At 41.4% G+C, this 20,087-nt stretch overlaps 1 protein-coding gene across 1 annotated transcript in view; it reads left to right on the top strand.

Moving 5' to 3' along the window:
- The window catches only part of SYNRG (synergin gamma), an 88,246-nt gene that overhangs the window by 53,310 nt on the left and 14,849 nt on the right, over nucleotides 1–20,087 (top strand). Inside the window, exons 16-20 of the mRNA XM_052657740.1 lie at nucleotides 6,408–7,001; nucleotides 8,347–8,510; nucleotides 9,526–9,579; nucleotides 10,076–10,172; nucleotides 15,354–15,502. Coding sequence (XP_052513700.1) covers nucleotides 6,408–7,001; nucleotides 8,347–8,510; nucleotides 9,526–9,579; nucleotides 10,076–10,172; nucleotides 15,354–15,502 — 1,058 coding nt within the window. The remainder of the gene's footprint in view (nucleotides 1–6,407; nucleotides 7,002–8,346; nucleotides 8,511–9,525; nucleotides 9,580–10,075; nucleotides 10,173–15,353; nucleotides 15,503–20,087) is intronic.

Below are 20,087 nucleotides of genomic sequence, written 5' to 3'. Positions count from 1 at the left end.
AAGGTACATTTTGTCGGAGAAATAAGGAGTGAGCCGATGAAGAGAGAATAAGACCTAGTAGTTTACCTCTGGACCTTAATCCTGTTTGGAAACCCTAACTTAACTCTGAAGGGGATACTGTCTCTTTTAACTCCTGCTATGATTCTTTGTATGGAAGGTAGATAATACTAATAACATTGCCTGATTTCTCTGCGTATTATTACATTTAACCCTTTGAGCCCTTGCTGCATATAATTTCAACTAGGCTGCTTTTGTCCCCACCCCCACTCTCCCCCCACCCACCCCCACCCCCACTAAATTGAATCTCTCAGCACTAAAGCAGCTTGATGTGCAGTCATTGAGATCATCTGGTTTCGTTGGCAGCAAGAGCTGACCCTGTCAAAGGGTTAGCAAGACTTCTGTAGCTACCTACTTACCTACCTGTAAAGTAGCTCTTCTTTGACTTTGAAAATCTTTGTATTTTAATCAGCGCCTTATTATTATTTTTTGGCTGCTTTTCTGATGTCTTTTTTTTTTTTTCAATCGGGACATTTTCTGTGTGAATGTGCCTTTTCGAACTTGCTTTGGTATATTCCTCTGCAAATACTGATCTGCATGCTTATTCTGATGACTTTTTTTCCAGCTCTTCTGTATCACTCTCTTTTGTGATCTGTAAGTCCTACGTTAATAAATAATTCTTTGGCATATTTTGAAAGTGTGGGGATGTGTGTAATTTATACTTCTCCAGGGTTAGACCAAAGAAAAATACCTGGTCCATATCAAATTTAAACCCTCCTGTGGTTTGAGGGTTTTTTCCTTTTAGTTTATTTTGTTTGCTCAAACACCTTTTTCCTAAGAAAGTATTGGTACATTTTAGCCTTTTTTTCTTATAATTCCACTGATATAACTGTTTAACATGGCACTGGATTAAAATATAACTTAAAACATTTAAAAAGTATAAACCTTACATTATGTTACATGTTAGAAATTTTATTCCTTACCTCTAGTGACAAAACTGAGTCGATTTTATTGCTTTGTAGACATCTTGGAGTCTGCCTCAACTAGGAGTTAAACTGAGAGAGAAAGGAAAGACCTCAGTTTAGTGTTGGGGAAAGAGGGCCACATCTGTTAATAACTAGGTATCTATAAATTAAATTATCAAATGATATTGAGATGGACTTCTGGACAGAGTATACGTGAACCAAATTTAGATAATCTCTGCAATGGGAAGTGCTCATTGTTAATACTAGGGAGTCTCCAGGACTGAATTTGATTTGAGTTTGAAGCTGAGTACTTCATCCTCTAACCGTAGGGTGCATTACCTTTCCAGCTTCAGAATGGATTATCAAGTCACCTTCCTTTGGTCTTTTTTAACTTAGTCTGTGAGGCAAGTTCTTAACTCTGCATTTTTAAGAAAAGAATTTTTTTTTAGAAGGACCCATGAAAGTCAGCCACAAGAGTAAGCCAAATTTGGATGCCTTTTTTTTTTTTTTAACCATTTTAGAGTATAATAATAGTGAGAAACTTTGAGGAAAAGGAGTTATTTCCATGGTTTTAATTTTTTTTCTTATATTTTGACACTTCCTTTTAAAAATTTGAGTCAGAAAGGAAATTAAACCATTGAAGGTGAAGATTTTGAATAGAATTCCTGAGAGATTACTTTCAGTAACTGAAGTATGTCTTTGGCAGGAAGGGTGCAGGTGTGGAGATTGCATATTGAGACTAAGAAAATGTGGGTCTGCCCTTCAAAATATTGTGTTTTCCAGAGCATAATGCTTTAGCAAGTTGAGTAATACTTAGTTTGCAAAACCTTGTGTAATCATATTATGTTTTAATTATGATCTGTGCTAACTAATTTGGAAGAAAGATTTTGTGTAGCTTCTATCTAGCAATAATATCAGTTGCCTTTCTTTTGGAATGTTCTTGTGCCAGTCTTCTGGCTTTGGTGAAGGAATTCTTTCGTCAGTGGAGTTTAGTGGTAGAGTGGTCCATCTGGGGCTGCTTCAACTCCTTTCTCCTTTAAGTCAGGCTGCAGGAAATGAACATAACTGTGCATAAAACATAATCACATTCAAAAATTGAGCAATTACTCAATAAAAGTAACACTACTTTTTAGGGAGAAAGTTTTGATAATACCTATAACAATATAAACTCACAATAAAGATTTGAAGGACTATATTCTCTTCTGTAAGTTCCAGCAAACCCAAAAATACTATTTTGTTTACCCCCATGCCAAGTAAAGTGAGATGTGGTTAGTGCCTGACTTCACACCTCGGTGTTTGAGAAATTATTCTGATGTGTTTATATTTTACAGTCACTCTGTGTTTCTCATTAAAATGTAGTGATAATTTTGTCAATATTAAGCTGGGCTAAATCCTAAAGTAACTCAAAAAATCAAGCCATTTTATTTTTAAAGAGCTTCCAACTTCGTTTTTCCATCAGTCGAATGCTTTTCATAAGTTGTTTTGGAAAATGTTGGCTGTATAGGGTCACTGTATATGGGGTGATATACATAGGAGGTTCTCCTGGGCGCTGCCCACTCCCTTGCGTGGCCAAAAAGCTCCAGTTGTAATTGCCATCTTCTGTGCTCATTTAATGTTTTTTTAATGAGATTTTTTAATGATGACCATGCCCCACTGTATGTCTTGGCACTATTCCATGGCCTTCTGCCCCCTCCAACTAAAAATATCCAGAGGATTACCTTTTTTTTTTTTAATTGAACTTAAAACACTGACCCAGAAACCTGCAGGTGCTTACTGATAGCCTGACGGCACTTAAACCTTAGATTTACAAGGGTCCGTACAAATGAAGAATGGTAGGTTTCTATGCAGGTTAGAAAATACCAGAAGGCGATTATACAGAAGCATTTTATGGCCTGTCATGCTTACACTGTGATCACTTTCATTCCTGTTTTCTTTAACAACACCGTCTGGGTGTTTGATCCTTAAGACAATACAGTCAAACCAGGCTCTACAGTTAACAGAGGCTGTGAACACGGCTGATCTCAGAAGGAAGAGTAAGACCAGAAATGGACAGAAGTTTAAGTGTATAAATATTTCATGGCTTGCTTTGCTAAAACGGAGTTTGGACTAAATCAGTATTGGAAATTCCTTACCCCAACGAACATTTTTATCGCTCTGTTAAACACTGAGGATTGGTGGAATTTGCACATGTATCTCTTTTCTTTTTTCTTTTTCTAAATGCTCTTCTCAAAAGCTAGTAACTCTTAATCACCTGGGCACATGCTTACAGCTTTAGGAAAGATCCATGGAAATCAGTGTGGCCTTCTGTGTCCTGTAGTGGCAGCTCACATTCTTTGTTCCAAGAAATTCCTTGTCCTCATGTACAACATCCGTTCAGATGGGATTTGAATAGAGGTTATGGGAGAGACTGATGGGGTTACTTGCCAGCATAAGCAGGAAAGCCACGTCTTGATTTGAGACCCATGATGGAAAGCAGATTGTGCAGTTTATTCCTCTGGCTTGGTAATAGGACATTGCTGGTTGCAAACAAATAAGTATATTAAAGCACACAATTTGGTGCATTATGTGTGTGCAATTGCAGTTCAATCCAGCACAGCCCAAGAGTTGTCCAGTAGAACTGGAAACGCAGTAATGATTCTCTATTCCTTTTATTGCATCCATTCTGTTTTCTTTTCCTTTTTCTCCTACAGAATTCAGCTGTCAAATTGAAAACTCACCTCCAGTAACTTCACTGTTACAATATAAAATGTGGGTTATTCCATGTTATTTTTCCATCACTCATGTTGTGGGTTTTACAGAATCTTTAATATTTTTAAGACCAACATACAATAATACATCTCATTTGATTGCTTAGAAAACAGAACTGTTAATGTGGGAAATGAAGAATTTCCTTGGTTTAACCTACGTTTAGTGAACTGATTTACCACACCAAAAAAAAATGGTTTACTAATATTCACCATGCCAGGAAATAACAGCTCATTTTTATATTGCTTATAAAGTGCTATGGTTTAGGAATACAGTGTTCTTACGTTCCTTATGTAATAGCAGTACTTCCTTTTGTGTCCAAATGAATTGCACTTTAGTAACTTTTTTCTTTTACACTGTCTAGCCAGTAAATAAGCAAAAGTAAAATTTAAAAATCAGCCTTGAGGTTTAACTTTCATATATCCTGTATAATTACTCTTCATTATTTTTTAGAATACAGAATATTTCCATTTTAGTCTTTTGTTTGGTCACTTCTGTGAGTTGTTCCAAAAGGCAAAATGTTGTGTTTATCATTCATAGTAAAAATAAGATTTGTTGAAGACCTAAAGTATTACACAAAATACTTGAAAGCTCTTCAACTAAGGTGTTCCCTTAGTGTTTATAATGCCTTTTACCTGATTATATTACAGTCATTTCTGGTTGTTGTTTTTTTTTTAACTTGTGTTTTCTTGTTGCATAATTGCACAAAAGGATCTTTTTTATTACCATAGCAACTTAGTTGTGGTTGAACAAGAGCTTAACTTTTTATTAAATTTATCTTTGGTCTCTGAAAATCGCTACCAATTTAGTAGATGAGATTCTAGGAGTAGTTCATAACATCGCTTCTTCAAAGAGCTTTCTGGTGGGATCTCATCATAAAAAGTTCATGTTGTGACACATTCTTCTGAATGAACCCTTTGCAGACTCACTCACCTTGTGTTCACCTGAATCTGCCTTTTGATTCAATTTCACTTAATCTGAGTCAGGGAACCCTCTGATCCCTTTAAATAGTGGGGAAAACAAACACTACAGCCGGAGACTAAGAAGGCATTCTGTCTAAAGTCTTGTTTCATTCATTCTAAACTGTATGTTTTCACCTAAATCTCTTTTTTCCCCTCCTGTTTATATTGTTAGTGCCCTTTTCCTAATGGGATTGAGAGAGAAACTTGGGGTGCACTATTAGGGGAGCAGTGTCAGGAATGGCTTCCCTCTCATAAACCAGGCGGCATCGCTGTGTAAGAGAAACGAGGAGACCCAGTGTTGGCCCACCTTTTAACTGAGTTGTGAGAATCTCGGTCACAGAACTTTTCGAGCATTTTCCTCGTAAGCCCTTCTTTTGGTTGTCGGAGAGGGAGTCTTGCATTTGGCTTTCTTACCTGGTAGACAGTGACCAAAATGAGACCAAATGCATCTTGGCCAGATTGAATGGACCATGGTGCTGGAAGGTGGCTTCTCCACGCCAGTATGACTCAGCCCCAGCTGATCTGGCTTCAAGAAAATGGGCAAGAAATTTTCTCTACTAAGACCACCGAAGTGAGGGGTTGACTCTGCACATTTTACTTGGAAACAGTTCTATTTTAAGCCCTAAGGCAGGCAGCTAAATGTCACCCTGAGGCTGGTGGCAACGGTGCTGTAGAATGCTTGCTGTGCTGCTCACTAGACTCTGGGCTGGCCCCTTTACACACACTGTCGTTAATGCCACAACACAGCCCTTCCAAGTGCCTGCTCTTTTTTTTTTTTAACATATAAGCAAGCCAACGTTGAGATATTAAATAGCTCGCCTAGTGTCACACAAGTGGTAGGTGGCGCAGCTGGGAGTTGAAGGCAGGTCTGTCTGAATTAAAAATCTATATTCTTTTTGCTGTTTGGTGCCACCTCTTAAATTCTTTAAATATATATTAAGCGTGTAAAATGAGTCTTCCTCCCCAGCGTTTCTTTCTTTTTCTTTTTTATGAGGAGGTTACACATAGTTGAAAGAGAAACAAGAGCCCAGGAGGACCCAGACCTTTGATTCTATTTGTTTAGAGGCTAAAGTTAGCTTAGACTGATTTTTTTTTCCCCCCTCATACTCCCATCACAGCAGTATGACGTCCATAGTGACCAAAATAACAACTGGGTAAGTAACTACTTAATTAAAATCTCATATTTGGCCTTGCCTAGACAGAAACACCTAGTAATTGGTTAAAAGTTAGCTATAACATTTTTTTTCGTTTAGTTTCAAGATAGTCGATTTTTAATTAGTATGTCATATACATTTCATATGAGCATGTTGTAAATGAACATGTTCCAATGAAGTCGAAACGTGAGAGTCTTGTTTGGGGCAGGGAATATTGTAAATACATTTTCAAGTTTACAAGTGAATAGACATTTTATTAAATGACCCTATCCTTCTATCAAACAGTATATACATTGGTGGATGTATATCATCCTGTCTTTTTTTTTTTTTTAGGAACTGTCATACCGGAAGAAAAGGACTCTTTGTTACTAAATATAAATGCCAGCTCAAGGCTGATGTGGGTTTTTAAAGATCAGATTTTACAGCCCAGCTCCTTTAATTTTAGTACAAGCTCTAAATTTAGTCAATTCCAATATCGCATGGAACTAATCAAAGACGCTAGACATTTTGCTTCTGCAGAGTTTAGGGCATTTTGCCTACATGGTGAGCTTGCCTCTAATTGTGGGGTCTTATTTCCCTTTCAGATATAGAGGACTTAAAATATGCTGCTTTTGGAACCTACAGTAGCAATTTTGCAGTGAGCACACTTACGAGCTATGACTGGTCAGACAGGGATGATGCCTCTCAGGGCAGAAAACTGTCCCCATTTGTCCTCTCAGCAGGAAGCAGAGCCTCCGCAGCCGCCTTAGTACTTCAAAAGAAAGAGACTTCGTTCGGCAGTTCCGAAAACCTCACCGTGACATCTCTCTCCAAAGTCACAACCTTCGCCGGCGAGGATCCTCTTCCAGAGACCACTTTCCCAGCTTTCACCAATTTTAAGGACGTGATCCCGCAGGCCAGTGAGCCAAAGGAATATGAAAGCGGGGACTTCAGGGATTTCACCAGACAAGACCTGCCTGTAGGCGAGCGGAGCCAAGAGGCTATGTGCCTGAGCCCGGCCTCCAGCAGTGCTTCTCACGACACCCCCAAGGAATGCACAGATGACTTTGGAGAGTTTCAGAGTGAGAAGCCCAAAATCAGCAAATTTGACTTTTTAGTGGCCAATTCACAAGGCAAAATGAAATCAAGCGAAGAAATGATCAAAAATGAGCTAGCAACCTTTGACCTTTCTGTTCAGGGTGAGTAGCTTTCAACACAGATTTTACATCCTGGTTTCTTCCACTGCGTTTAAGTGTTCGTTCTTTCTTAGAATAAGAAGTTGGTCCTTGGCTTAGCAGGAAATATATTTCCCAATGTTTAAAATCAGAGTCTGTGACAACAGGCTATAAAAGAGGGTTTCCCTGAGACTGAACTGAAATTAAACCAGTATTCATCAGATGACAGCTTTGGGGGTTAAAATTAAGTGCAGCGCATGGTCAGTTTGTTGGCTCGTTTTGGGGAGAAGTGTGCTGTGTTAGAAGAGCCAGAGAAATGGTTTGACCCCCTTGTGGGCCAGTGAGTTCTGCTCTTGATCCCTGGCTGCAGAGTATATCTTTTCATCCTGAGATGCCCTGTAGTACCTGTGGATCTGGGTCCAGTCTACAGACCTGTTTTGATTGACCCACGCTGAAGGATTTCTAGTGTGTGAAGCAGTTGCCGATGCATAAAAACCATGACACCTCACAACCTGGATTTCTAGCTTTTCTTGGAAAGGCGTAGTATCTGGCAGCCCTAGGCCTGCGTTCCCACCTCTTGATGATGAGCTGGAGCGGAGCAGCATCATCCCCTGCAGCAGATGATGTGAGGTCTGCCCTGTGTCCTGGAGCGGAGCAGCATCATCCCCGGCAGCAGATGATGTGGGGTCTGCCCTGTGTCATGGGGCGGAGCAGCAGCATCCCCTGCAGCAGATGATGTGGGGTCTGCCCTGTGTCATGGGGCGGAGCAGCGTCATCCCCTGCGGCAGATGATGTGAGGTCTGCCCTGTGTCATGGAGCGGAGCAGCATCATCCCCGGCAGCAGATGATGTGAGGTCTGCCCTGTGTCATGGTTCCCGCCACGTTCCTCTCCAGCTGACCTGCTTCAGTCATTTCCTTTGCCAGCCTGCTCTCTGAAGGCATTTGAGTTTGCCCCTTCGGTTTTAATCCCACCCTGACAGAAGGGCTCATTGATTTCTGTTCATTGAGAAGGATAGAGGAAGTCAGTACCAATCCCTAGGTGATGACTGAAAAAGCAGCCACACTCTTGCACACTGATACTTAGAAAGACCCTAGTCCTCCAGACTCCAGTGATCCCACACTCAGAGTTATGGAAGTATTGTGACAGATTAAAGCAGCGTAATGGAGAAAATTAAAGGCAGGGGACTCAGGCATGAGAGAACAAGGGAAAGTGTTCAACGTATCGCTTGCCAGACAGGCCAAATGAGAAGTGTGATTCTGACCACCTCATGATGCCAGCATCTAGAGAAGAGGGTCGTGTGAGCAAGGAAGAGCCTCTGCTTGGATTAAGCTGAGTAATCAGCACCTTTGTGCCATCCATCTCCCCCAGGATCGCACAAGAGGAGCCTGAGCCTTGGTGATAAAGAAATAAGCCGCTCTTCTCCTTCCCCGGCTTTGGAGCAGCCTTTCAGGGACCGCTCCAGCACGCTGAGCGAGAAGCCTGCCCTGCCCGTCATCCGCGACAAGTACAAAGACCTGACGGGAGAGGTGGAGGTGAGCGGGCTCCGCGTCCCCGGGGCCCCGAGACAAAGTGCTGGCCTCAGTCACCTGGGGAACGGGGGGCAGACCATCCCAAGGCACCGGGCATGAGATGTGTCATTATATAAGGGAGAGCACGGTGACCTTAGCCCCGGATGAAGATTACCTCCTAGATGGGACATCACTGAGAGCAGTTAGTGACCCTAAAAGCGGAATTATTCCTGAGACCTCACAAGGAGGGAAGTGTTTCTTCAGGGAGTTCTTTTTGAGCATGTGGACTTTATCATCCTAGTGGTAAAACCTCAAAAGGCGGTGCTGGGGTGGGGGTGGGGAGCGTGGGGGACTTCCCTGGAAGCCCAGTGGTTAGGACTTCACCTTCCAGTGCAGGGGATATATATGGATTCAGTTGCTGGTCAAGGAGCTAAGATTCCACATGCCTCATGGCCAAAAAACCAAGACATTAAAAAAAAGAAAGAAAAAATCAGAAGCAGTATTGTAGCTACTTTAAAAATTGGCCCACATTAAAGAAAAAAGTCTTTAAGAAGAAAAGAGAGAGGACAGATGTGCTGGATCCCCTCACGGTTAACGTTCGCCCCACGCTGCTGCCCCCTCCAGCCAACACTCTTAGCATCCTCCTCCCCGTCCTGTCAGATGCTCGCTCACTCGCACACACAGCTTCCTGACTGTGGAGCAGGAAGCTGTGGTTTGATCCTGGCTCTCGTGCTAGACACCTACGTGGTGCGTACCTTTAAAGAAGCTTCCACTGTTAATGGAACAAATGAGGCAACGTTTGCAAAGGGATTCTACTAAAAACCATTTCCCTCCAATTCACAAGTCGTGTGTTCAGAAGTTATAGTTATCAGGAGCTATCAATAAAAGTCATCATTAGTGGGTTCAGAAGATCAACTGCGCTTGGATTAGTGAGTTTCATAGACATAAAAGTAAGTCTTCAGGACTCTGAACTGACGGAAGTCCCAGGTGGGATCCCCGGCTTGCCCGCCTGACCCAGCTCTTTTGGTGACTTTCGCAGGAGAATGAGCGGTATGCGTACGAGTGGCAGCGGTGTCTGGGGAGCGCTCTGGAGGTGAGTCTCTCACTTGGCTGCGTTCACACGCCGCATATGCCTCTTGTGTCATCTTGCCTTCTTGATTGCTTTGGATGGACTCGGGGCGAGCTCTGCCTTGGTGGCCTTGCACTAGGAGGACCTGTGTGGAAAGTTCCACGTCTTCAGTGAGGCTTCTTCCCCACCTACTGCAGCAGACCCCACTCACTTGACTTACAGTGCCTTCTTCTGTCACTGAGTTTAATGTGTAACAAAATGATATCATTATCTCTGCCCAAGTTAAAATAATATTTAAGCTGAAGAACCTTTGTCTTTCCACTTCCAAAAAAACGGAGGCTTGGTTCATCAATGTCAAAATTAAATTCTCAGATTTATTTCAGCACAGTCATCTACATACATCAATCAGTCATGCATTTTCACACCTTCGAGCTTTCCGCTGGGTTTTCTACTAATAGTAAACTGCTTTGTAATGACTTTTCCTGATTATGTAAGGTGATGTGATTTCATTTCTTTGTAGGTCATTAAGAAGGCCAATGATACCTTAAATGGAATCAGTAGTAGCTCTGTATGCACAGAAGTGATTCAGTCGGCTCAAGGGATGGAATACTTATTAGGTATGTGCTCTCATATTATACTTCTTCAAAATCATGACGCTTTGGAGGCTTTTCAGTTGTCCCTATGTCAAGTAGTTTAATCTAAATCTCTCTAAGCCTCATAGGACTTTACTAAGTAGCTTCTGCTTTTATAGATAAGACACTTAAACCCTACCCAGAAACAACTATTTGACTTAAGGTCTCTGTGGCCAGGTTTCTCAGTCCTTGTTATACACAATGTAAAATCACATGTTACTGGTTTATCAAAGACTCTGAACTAGATGAGGCATTAACATTAAATCATTGGTTTAAAAAAGAAAATTAAGTTATTGGGTCCCCAATCAGTTCTTACCATGCTCTGTTGAATTCTGCCTTTCTATTCCTTGCCAACCTCCCAGATTCCTTAACTTCCTGGCCACCTTCAGCTCTCACACATCCCAGTCTAACGTGAAATCTCAGTCCCTGTCCTTCTCTGTGGTCCTGTCCTGCTCAGGGTTTGCCTGTAGCCAGAACCACAGGCACTGGTCTCGCCCTAATCTTCTTCAGACCTTTACTCAGATGTCACCTTCTAAGTGAGGTCTTCTCGCCCCTCTCACTCAAAGCCGTGTTCCCTCTCCCCACCCTGTCACTTGCTGTCCGTCTCCCTGCTTGATTTTCTCCCTAGCCCTGTCACATTTACTATCTTAAATATTTCACTTTCTATTATTTGTATCTATTCTCTGTCTGTCTCCACTGAAATCCGCCTCCAAGAAGGGAGAGATTTGGGTGTGATGTGCTTGCGGCTGGGTTCCCAGCGCCTCGCCTAGCACTGGGCGCACAGTGGGCACTCATGTGTACTCTCTGGGTGAGAGGCTCTGAGGGCTGTGAGCTCTCCTTGTTCCTGCCTCCTGCTCTTGTTCCTCTTTCCTGCTCAGACAGGCATAATTCTGCCTCGTAAACAAATGCTCACCAGCTCATGGGGTGCCTATCTTTCCCTCTAGTCGTTTCCTAGTATGAAAGATTGACTCAGAAGCCCCCTCACTTGGCTCAGAGTGGGCATCAATTCCTAACCTTCCCCTGGGGAAGGAAGGACAAGCCGCAGTGCTGTATGTAGGCTGAGCGTGTACCACTGAAGACCCCGTGGCATTCTTCCAGTTCGCTCTGGAACAGGCTGGGGGAGGGGTTGGGTTATGCCTGGCAGCTGTCCTTAGTCTTTGGAGACCTTGGCATCTCTCATCCTTGCTGGAAGAATTCAGCCGTAATTCAGAGACCACAGGGAAAGAACCATTCTGCGTCCTTAAAGATAACATGAAGCCACAGACTTTGTAAATCTTGGGCATTCAGAGGAGTGAAATATTTCTTAATTACAGGCAGACCTGGGAGATACTGGGGCTTCCCTGATAGCTGAGTTGGTAAAGAATTGGCCTGCAATGCAGGAGACTCCAGTTTGATTCCTGGGTCAGGAAGATCTCCTGGAGAAGGGGCAGGTTACCCACTCCAGGAATCTTAGGCTTCCCTTGTGGCTCAGCTGGTAAAAAAAAAATCCACCTGTAATGTGGGAGACCTGGGTTTGATCCTTAGGTTGGGAAGATTTCCCTGGAGAAGGGAATGGCTACCCACTCCAGTATTCTGGCCTGGAGAATTCCACAGATTGTAAAGTCCATGGGGTTACAAAGAACTGGACACAACTGAGCGACTTTCACTTCACTGGGAGACATTGAAGTTTTGATTCCAGACCACTGCAGTAAAGCTTTTAGCTCAATGAAGCAAGTTGCATGAATATTTTGGTTTCCCAGTTCATAGGAAAGTTATGTTTACCTTATTACTGTAGTCCATTAAGTGTGCAAAACGTCTGAAAAAAACTTAAATTAAAAATATTGATTAAAAAAGGCTAGCCATCATCTATCTGAGTCTTTAGCAAGTCATAATCTTCCTACTGGTGGAGGCTCTTGCCTTGATGTTGATGGCTGCTGGCAGATCAGGGTGGTAGTTGCTGAAGGTTGGGGTGGCTGTGGCCATTTCTTAAAATAAGACAATGAAGTTTGTTTTACCGATGGACTCTTTCATCAATGAACAATTTCTCTATATAGTATGCAATGCTGTTTGATAGCATTTTACCCACAGGAGAACTTTTTTTCAGAATTGGTGTCAATCTTCTTGAAATCTGCGCTGCTTTATCAGCTAAGTTTATGTAATATTCTAAGTTCTTTGCTGTCATTTTAACAGTCATCACCAGAAGTGGATTCTACCCCAAGAAACCAGTTTCTTTGCTCATTGTTAAAGATTTATCATGAGATTGTAGCAAATTAGTCCCATCTTAAGGGTCTACTTCTACTTCTAATTCCCTTGCTATTCCCATCGTGTCTAGGGTTACTTCCTCCACTGAAGTCTTGAACCCCTCAAAGTCAGCCATGAGGGTTGGAATCAACTTCAGATTCCTCTTGTTGATATTGTGACCTCTTCCCATGAATCCTAGATGTTCTTAATGACATCTAGAATGGTGAATCCTTTCCAGGAGGTTTGCAATTTATTTTCCCCAGATCTACCAGAGGAATTACCATCTGTGGCAGCTATAGCCCCTTAAAATATATTTCCTAAAGACTAAGACTTGAAAATGAAATTATTACTTGACCCATGGGCTGCAGAATGGATGTTCTGTTATTAGCAGGCATGAAAACATTAATCTTGTTGTATATCTTTATCAGAGGTCTTAGGTGACCAGATGCGTTGTCACTGAGCAGTCATATTTTAATCTTTTTTTTTTTTTCTTTTTCTGAGCAGTAGGCCTCAACAGTGAGCTTAAAATATTCTGTAAACCATGTTGTGAACAGATGTGTTATCATCCAGGCTTTGTTGTTCCACTTATAGAGAGAGCACAGGCAAAGTAGATGTAGCATAATTCTTCAGGGCCCTAGGATTTCTGAAATAGTAAACGAGCATTGGCTTCAGCTTAAAGTCCCCAGCTGCATTAGCTCCTAACAAGAAAGTCAGCCTGCCACTGAAAGCTTTGAAGGCAGGCATTGACTTCTCCTCTCTAGCTATGAAAGTTCCTGGACAGCATCTTCTTTCAATAAGAAAGCGGTTTCATCTACATTGACAATCTGTTGGTTAGTGTAGCCACCTTTGTTAATTATCTGAGCTATATCTTCTGGGTAACTTGCTGCAGCTTCTGTATCAACACTTGCTGCTTCAGCTTGCCCCTTGATGTTAGAGAGATGTTATGGAGATGGCTTCTTTCTTTAACCTTCATGAGCAACTTCTGCTGGCTTCAGGCTTTTCTTCTGCAGGTTCCTTACGTCTCAGCCCTCATAGAACTGAAGAGAGTCAGGGCCTTGCTCAGGATGAGGGAGTGTTGTGGCTGGTACAATCATCTCTCCAGAGCACTCAGACTTTCTGTGTATCAGCAATAGAAGACTGTTTTGCTTTCTTATCATTCGTGTGTTCCCTAGAGTAGCCCTTTTGATTTCTTTCAAGAACTTTTCCCTTGTTTCGAAAGTTGGTTAGCTGGCACAAGAGACCTAGCTTCTGGCCTGTCTTGTCTTTCTACATGCCTTCCTCACTAAGCTTAATCATTTCTAGTTTTTGGATAAGATTCCTCTTTGCCTTGAACACTTAGAGGCTGTCGTTGGGTTGTTAATTGACCAAATTTCAATATTGTTGTGTCTCAGGGAATAGGGAGGCCTGAGGAGGAGATGGGTGGGTGGAGCAGGTCAGTGGAGCAGCCAGACACATGCTGCGTGGTTCCTGGTGGCCCCAGACAACTACAGCAGTAGCATCATAGACCACAGATCACCATAGCGAATATGATGATAATGGGAATGTTTGAACTACTGTGAGAATTACCAAACTGTGACAGAGAAGCAACGTGAACAGATGCTGTCAGGAAAATGGTGCTTATAGACCCGCTTGATGCACAGTTACCACAGACTTTTCAATTTGTAAAAAAAATTCATATATTTGTATCTGGAAACCGCAACAGAGGGAAGTGCAGTAGAGCAGGCTGTTCCTGTGCGTTACAGCGATCCCGACATTGCGGTTCTTTTAAACTGTTAGTGTTCTCATTTTCAGTGAGTATACCAAACAAAGGGACTTATAAAGACGCCAGGAAAAAAAAAAAAAAAGCTAATATTTGGTTAATGTCTGCTGTTCTAAGCCAACAGTTTTAACCGATTTAACGTCTTCAACCATCCTTTGAGAAGGTACTATTATCCCAGGGTTACATTTGAGGAAACTGAAGTACAGGGAGGTTTGCTACCTGCCTGAGGTTACACAGCTAGTAAGTGGCAGAGCTTGGACTTGAATCCAAGTGGTATAGCTCTAGAGTCTGCACTGTTACCGGGGAATTTATACTGCAGTGTTAACAGCTGATGGCTCCTGGGCTTCCCTGGGGATCCAGTGGTTAAGACTCCACACTTCCCAAAGTAGATGTCCATCGGCAGATGAATGGATAAGAAAGCTGTGGTACATACACACAATGGAATATTCAGCTATTAAAAAGAATGCATTTGAATCAGTTCTAATGAGGTGGATGAAACTGGAGCTTATTATACAGAGTGGAGTAAGTCAGAAAGAAAAACAGCAATACTGTATATTAATGCATATATATGGAATTTAGAAAGATGGTAACGATGATCCTATATGTGAGATAGCAAAAGAGACACACGTGTAAAGAACAGACTTTTGGACTCTGTGGGAGAAGGCGAGGGTGGGATGATTTGAGAGAATAGCATTGAAACATGTATATTATCATATGTGAAACAGATCACCAGTCCAGGTTCAATGCATGAGACAGGGTGCTTAGGGCTGGTGCACTGGGATGACCCTGAGGAATGGGATGGGGAATGAAGTGGGAGAGGGGTTCAGGATCGAGGACACATGTACACCCATGGCTGATTCATGTCAATGTATGGCAAAAACCACTACCATATTGTAAAGTAATTAGCCTCCAATTAAATAAATTAAATAAATAAATAAATAAAAAGACTCCATGCTTCCAGTGCAGGGGCGCAGGTTCAATCTCTGGTCGAGGAACTAAGATCCCACATGCCGGGGGTTGCAGGCCAAACAAAAAGTTGATTGATCCCAAGGAATATTAAGCTCACATCTGCCCAGATGCAGTCCCTGTTTGACCTAGGATGTCAGCCAGCAGTAAGGCTGCTGTGTCTCGTTGATCTCTTTCTCTTCACTTACAGCACCTAACTCTTTCCTCTCTCACCCTGTCAGGTGTTGTTGAGGTGTACAGGGTAACGAAACGTGTGGAGCTGGGGATAAAAGCCACTGCGGTGTGCAGTGAGAAACTCCAGCAGTTGCTAAAGGACATCGATAAAGTATGGAATAACCTAATTGGCTTCATGTCACTTGCCACACTCACGGTAAGCGCACGAGACAATGCAGGAGTTGCTTTCCTTGAAAAAAACCTAAGGCATAAAGCTTACTCTATGTTCCTTTGATTGGAGGATGAAGGGCCCTACTGTAGCCAGTTATGTTACAAAGGAAGGAGATACTAATAACATTTGTGCTGTTAGTTGAATAGCAGCAGGTTGGCTGCCAGGCCCATTGTACCTAAATGAGAGTGTAGGAAAACATCCTCTATATCCTTAAGTCACTGTTTTGCAAAGCGTTGATTTGAGTTTCTCCCTTTACAGTTCTAGTTTTTTCCCCAGTGAAAGTGAAGTGGCTCAGTCGTGTCTGACTCTGTGCGACCCCATGGGCTGTAGCCTACCAGGTTTCTCAGTCCATGGGATTTTCCAGGCAAGAGTACTGGAGTGGGTTGCCATTTCCTTCTCCAGGAGATCTTCTCAACCCATTAGTGTCCTTTTAAAAAAATGTTAATATTAATTTAAAAAGATACATGCACCTGAATGTTCATACCAGCACTATTTACAGCAGCTAAGGCATGGAAGCAATCTAAGTGTCCATCAACAGATGAATGGATAAAGAAGATGGAATACTACTTGGCCACGAAAAAAGAGAGGAATTTAACCATCTGCAGCAATGTGGGTGGACTGAAGGGGCATTATGCTGAGTGAAAGAGGTCAGAGAAAGACTGAGACAGAATAATGTCACTTATATGTGGAATCCAAAAAAAAAAAATACAACAAACTAATGAATATCACAGAAAAGAGGCAGACGCACAGATAGAGAATAAACTAGTGGTTACCAGTGAGGGGAGGGAAGCAGGGAGGGGCAACATAGCAGTAGCGGATTAATAGGTACAAACCACTATGCAGGAAATGAATAAGCTACTAGGATATATGGTACAGCATAGGGAACATAGGCAATATTTTATAGTAGCTATAAATGAATATAACCTTTTAAAATTGTGAATCACTGCTATATAGATGAAACTAATATTCTGCATCAACTATACTGCAAAAAAAATGTTTTTAGACCTAAGTAAAACAGACAGAAGACCGCATGATACATCTTGTTGCTATCCTGTGGCTCATTGCACCATTTTACTTTCTTTAGGTCTTGAATTGTTTTCATTTTTTCCCGTTACGAATAGTTTTACTCTGAATATCATTAAACAGATGACTGTTTCCCCTTTTGATGGTACAGCTTCTGCAAGTGGACTTAAGAAATCAGAGTGCATGGTTGCACATGTACATGCATGCCTGCATATAGCTATTGTTCCATGTGTTATATGGATTTCCAAGTAGCTTAGAGGCTAGTTGACAGCAGTGCATGAAAGTATACATTTCCTTACATTGTATTCTAGCTTTGTCAATTTCTTAATTTGAAAAGCGTGTAAGCAATTCCCTGAAAGTGTTTTTTAAATTTCTTTCATTTCCCGAGGGACTGTCTAGTGTCTCAAATGATAATTTACTATTTTTATTTCCTTTGTGTGTAAGCTGATCATCTCTCTCTCTTTTGACTGTTTGGCCATATATTCAATGAAATACTGTTATTGACCATATCATTTCATATTTGTAATAGATTTATTCACACACACACATATGTGCATAAGATGATATCAGTTAATTTTTGCCTCTTCTGTTTCTTCCACCTTTTTTTTTTTAATATTTCGCTGGGCGAAGCTATTTTATTTTTATATATTCATGCTAATTCAGTTTGTCTCAGATAATATCTTTTATTTCACAATAGTCAAATTTATCTTCCTTCCACAGCTGGAATAAATGTGCGGTTCCATTTTCTTTCCTTCTTTCCCCACACTGAAGCAGGCGCCCCATTTCTAAGAGCAACCAGCTCTCTTTGTGCCATGCTGCTGGGCTGGAGGACCCCATGTCGCTCAGCAACCTGCCTGTCATCAGCCGCAGGTCCTCGCCATTGTTACGTTGCTTCTGGTTTGTAATATTAAGTTCCGAAAGCATTTGAATCATTTCCGAAATCTCTTATATTATTCCCTTGGACCATTTTTCGATTTATAACTTCAAATCATACTGTTTGGATAACTATCTTTTAAAAATACTATTGTGGCCAATACAATAAGAATTGAAGTATGCATATTTGAAAAGAAGAGATAGAATTGTTTATTTGATGATAAGAAATGCCTCCAAAAAACTGAATTTGAGAGGTTAAATTTAATGAGTTTGGCAAAACTTCACCACATTCTCATATATTAACAATAGGAATAAGACATAATAAAAATGGAAGCCTCTTTTGTTTTAATGTGGTAAATCATTCAGGCCCTTACCACTTCTGACTGCATGGCTGCAGTTACTGGTTCATTTTTTTTATCCACACTCAATGTGTTCTACACACCACTATCAGACAGGTCTTTCTAAAATGCTAATCTGATTGTGGCATTTATATCCCATTTGAAATCCTGCAGTGACTCTCCATGGTCTTCAGGGTCAAGTTTAAACTCCTTAGCTCAGTGTGTGAGGTCTTTTCCCTCACTTGGGCTCCCTGGCCTGTCTTTCTCTGCTAGATCGCTTTTCCCTCTGGACTCTGCGTCATTTTCCCCAGAAATCATCCCAAGAGGCCCTCAGTCTGCATGAGGTGCCCCCTTCCTGTGTGTGTCCATAGCATGTTCTGGTCAGGGAGGCACTTCCACGCTTCTTGTTAATTGTGTCTTCTTATTTCTTGCCCACTAGCTTCTCAGCCCCTTAAGGTCAGGACTGTGTCCCTGTTCTCTGTTTAACTGAAATACAGTTGATCGGGGGCTTCCCTGGTGGTCCAGTGGCTGACTTTAAACTCCCAGTGCAGTGGACGTGGGTTCAGTCCCTTGTCGGGGAGCCAGGATCCCGAATGCACAGTTCAGCCAGAAAAGAAAAATACAGCTCATTTTACAGTATCGTGATAGTTCCAGGTAGACAGCATAGTGATTCGTTTTGTTCTTGGTTTTTTTACACATTATATTCCACTTCAGGTTATTACACGACACTGGGTATACTTCCCTGTGCTATTCAGTAAATCCTTGTTATTAACTGTTTTATGTAGTATCAGTGGTTTGTATCTGTTAGTTTCATGCTCCTCTAATTTGTCCATCCCCCCTCCCTCTTTCCTCTGGTAACCTTAAGTTTGTTTTCTATGTCTTTGGGTCTGTGTTGTATATATCGTCATTCATATTTTTTAGATTCCATATGTAAGTGATATCATATAGTATATGTCCTTTATCTCTTTGTGTTCTAACGTAACGATTAGTGGGACTTTGTATCTTTTCTTTTATACTTTTTGAACCTTACCTTTATTTTAAAACAAGATAAGCATTTTTACACCTCATTATTTTAATAACTGGTTTAAATTTTTTAAATAAATGGATAGGGAAAATGAAGGCAGGAAATGTTAAAGCCAGGAAGGAAGTTGTGTGCAAAAATGTGTGCTTTTAAAGTGTTGGCATTTGCTAGTGGGGAGCTGTACTGTTGACCCTTCCAGGCACTGGTGTAAAGAAGACGTGATCAGTTCCATGATTCACTGTGTTCAAAACAGAAAAATAAACCCTCTACTCAGGAAGCATAACTATTCCTGGTACTCATATCTGAAAGAAACTTCTCTTGCGGGTTCTCGTAGAGAGGAAACTAACATCATCTACATTATCTTCAAAAATAACCCTTTCAGTAAAGAAAGCAACAGGGTTCATTTAGTAGTCTCTTAGGAAAATCTTCCCTTGTAGATCAAATGGCATAGCCCCAGTAAGTGAAAGTTATTTCAAGTGGGGAGCAAAATAGATGAAATGGTAAAGGAGAAAAAAAAAGTGTGGCAGTTCTTACTGACAGTGGCCTCAAGTCTTTGTTCGGTAAAGAAAACACATAAATCAGTGCGAAATACACCAGCTTCCAGTAAAGTCAGAGCAAAAACATGAAGTGATTCATAAAAGAGGAGGCAGAGCTAATCAGTAAACAATAATTCAAGTTAAGACAAGGTGGTTTTTTTTTTTTAACCACCTAATAAACCCAGTTTGGGATTTGGTTTATTTATTTGAACCTTTAGCATGTTGATGTGGTAAAATTGGACTGCTTCTTAGGGAATTTATTGGGAATTAATTCATTAAGAAATTGGTGCCACCCAATGGGAAAGGTGTCTGGCAACACGCTTTCCCTGCCACCTGGGAACTCATTGAGGACAAGGACCAGGACCACAGGTCAGTCGTCTGTCTGCTCTGAGCACCGTGCCAGGCACCGTGTCACTACCCAATAAACAACGAATGAAAAGATTTACAGACCTCCAGAGCAGCGGATTAAGTAGTTCCACTTTTTGGAAAACTCCCTAAGACAGAGGGTTCTACATACAAGCTCATAAAAAGAAGCAGCGCAAATGCACAAGTTGTTCTTTGTAAAAATGAAAAGTTGAAAATAACCTAAAAGTCCAAATCTGGAGAATTTAATTGCATGAATCTTCATAGTAGGATGTTACATAGTCATTTTTTAAAGGAGCACAAAGTTTGAAATAACACAGAACTGTTATTACAGTGCTGGAAGAGAATATGCCAGAATGGTCATAGGGTTGTGTGTGGGTCATAAAACCCTGGCGGTTTTTGTTTGTTTTATTTGG

The sequence above is a fragment of the Budorcas taxicolor genome, chromosome 19 (genome assembly GCF_023091745.1).
Source record: "Budorcas taxicolor isolate Tak-1 chromosome 19, Takin1.1, whole genome shotgun sequence".
NCBI lineage: Eukaryota > Metazoa > Chordata > Mammalia > Artiodactyla > Bovidae > Budorcas > Budorcas taxicolor.
This window is presented reverse-complemented; position numbering and strand designations above follow the sequence as displayed.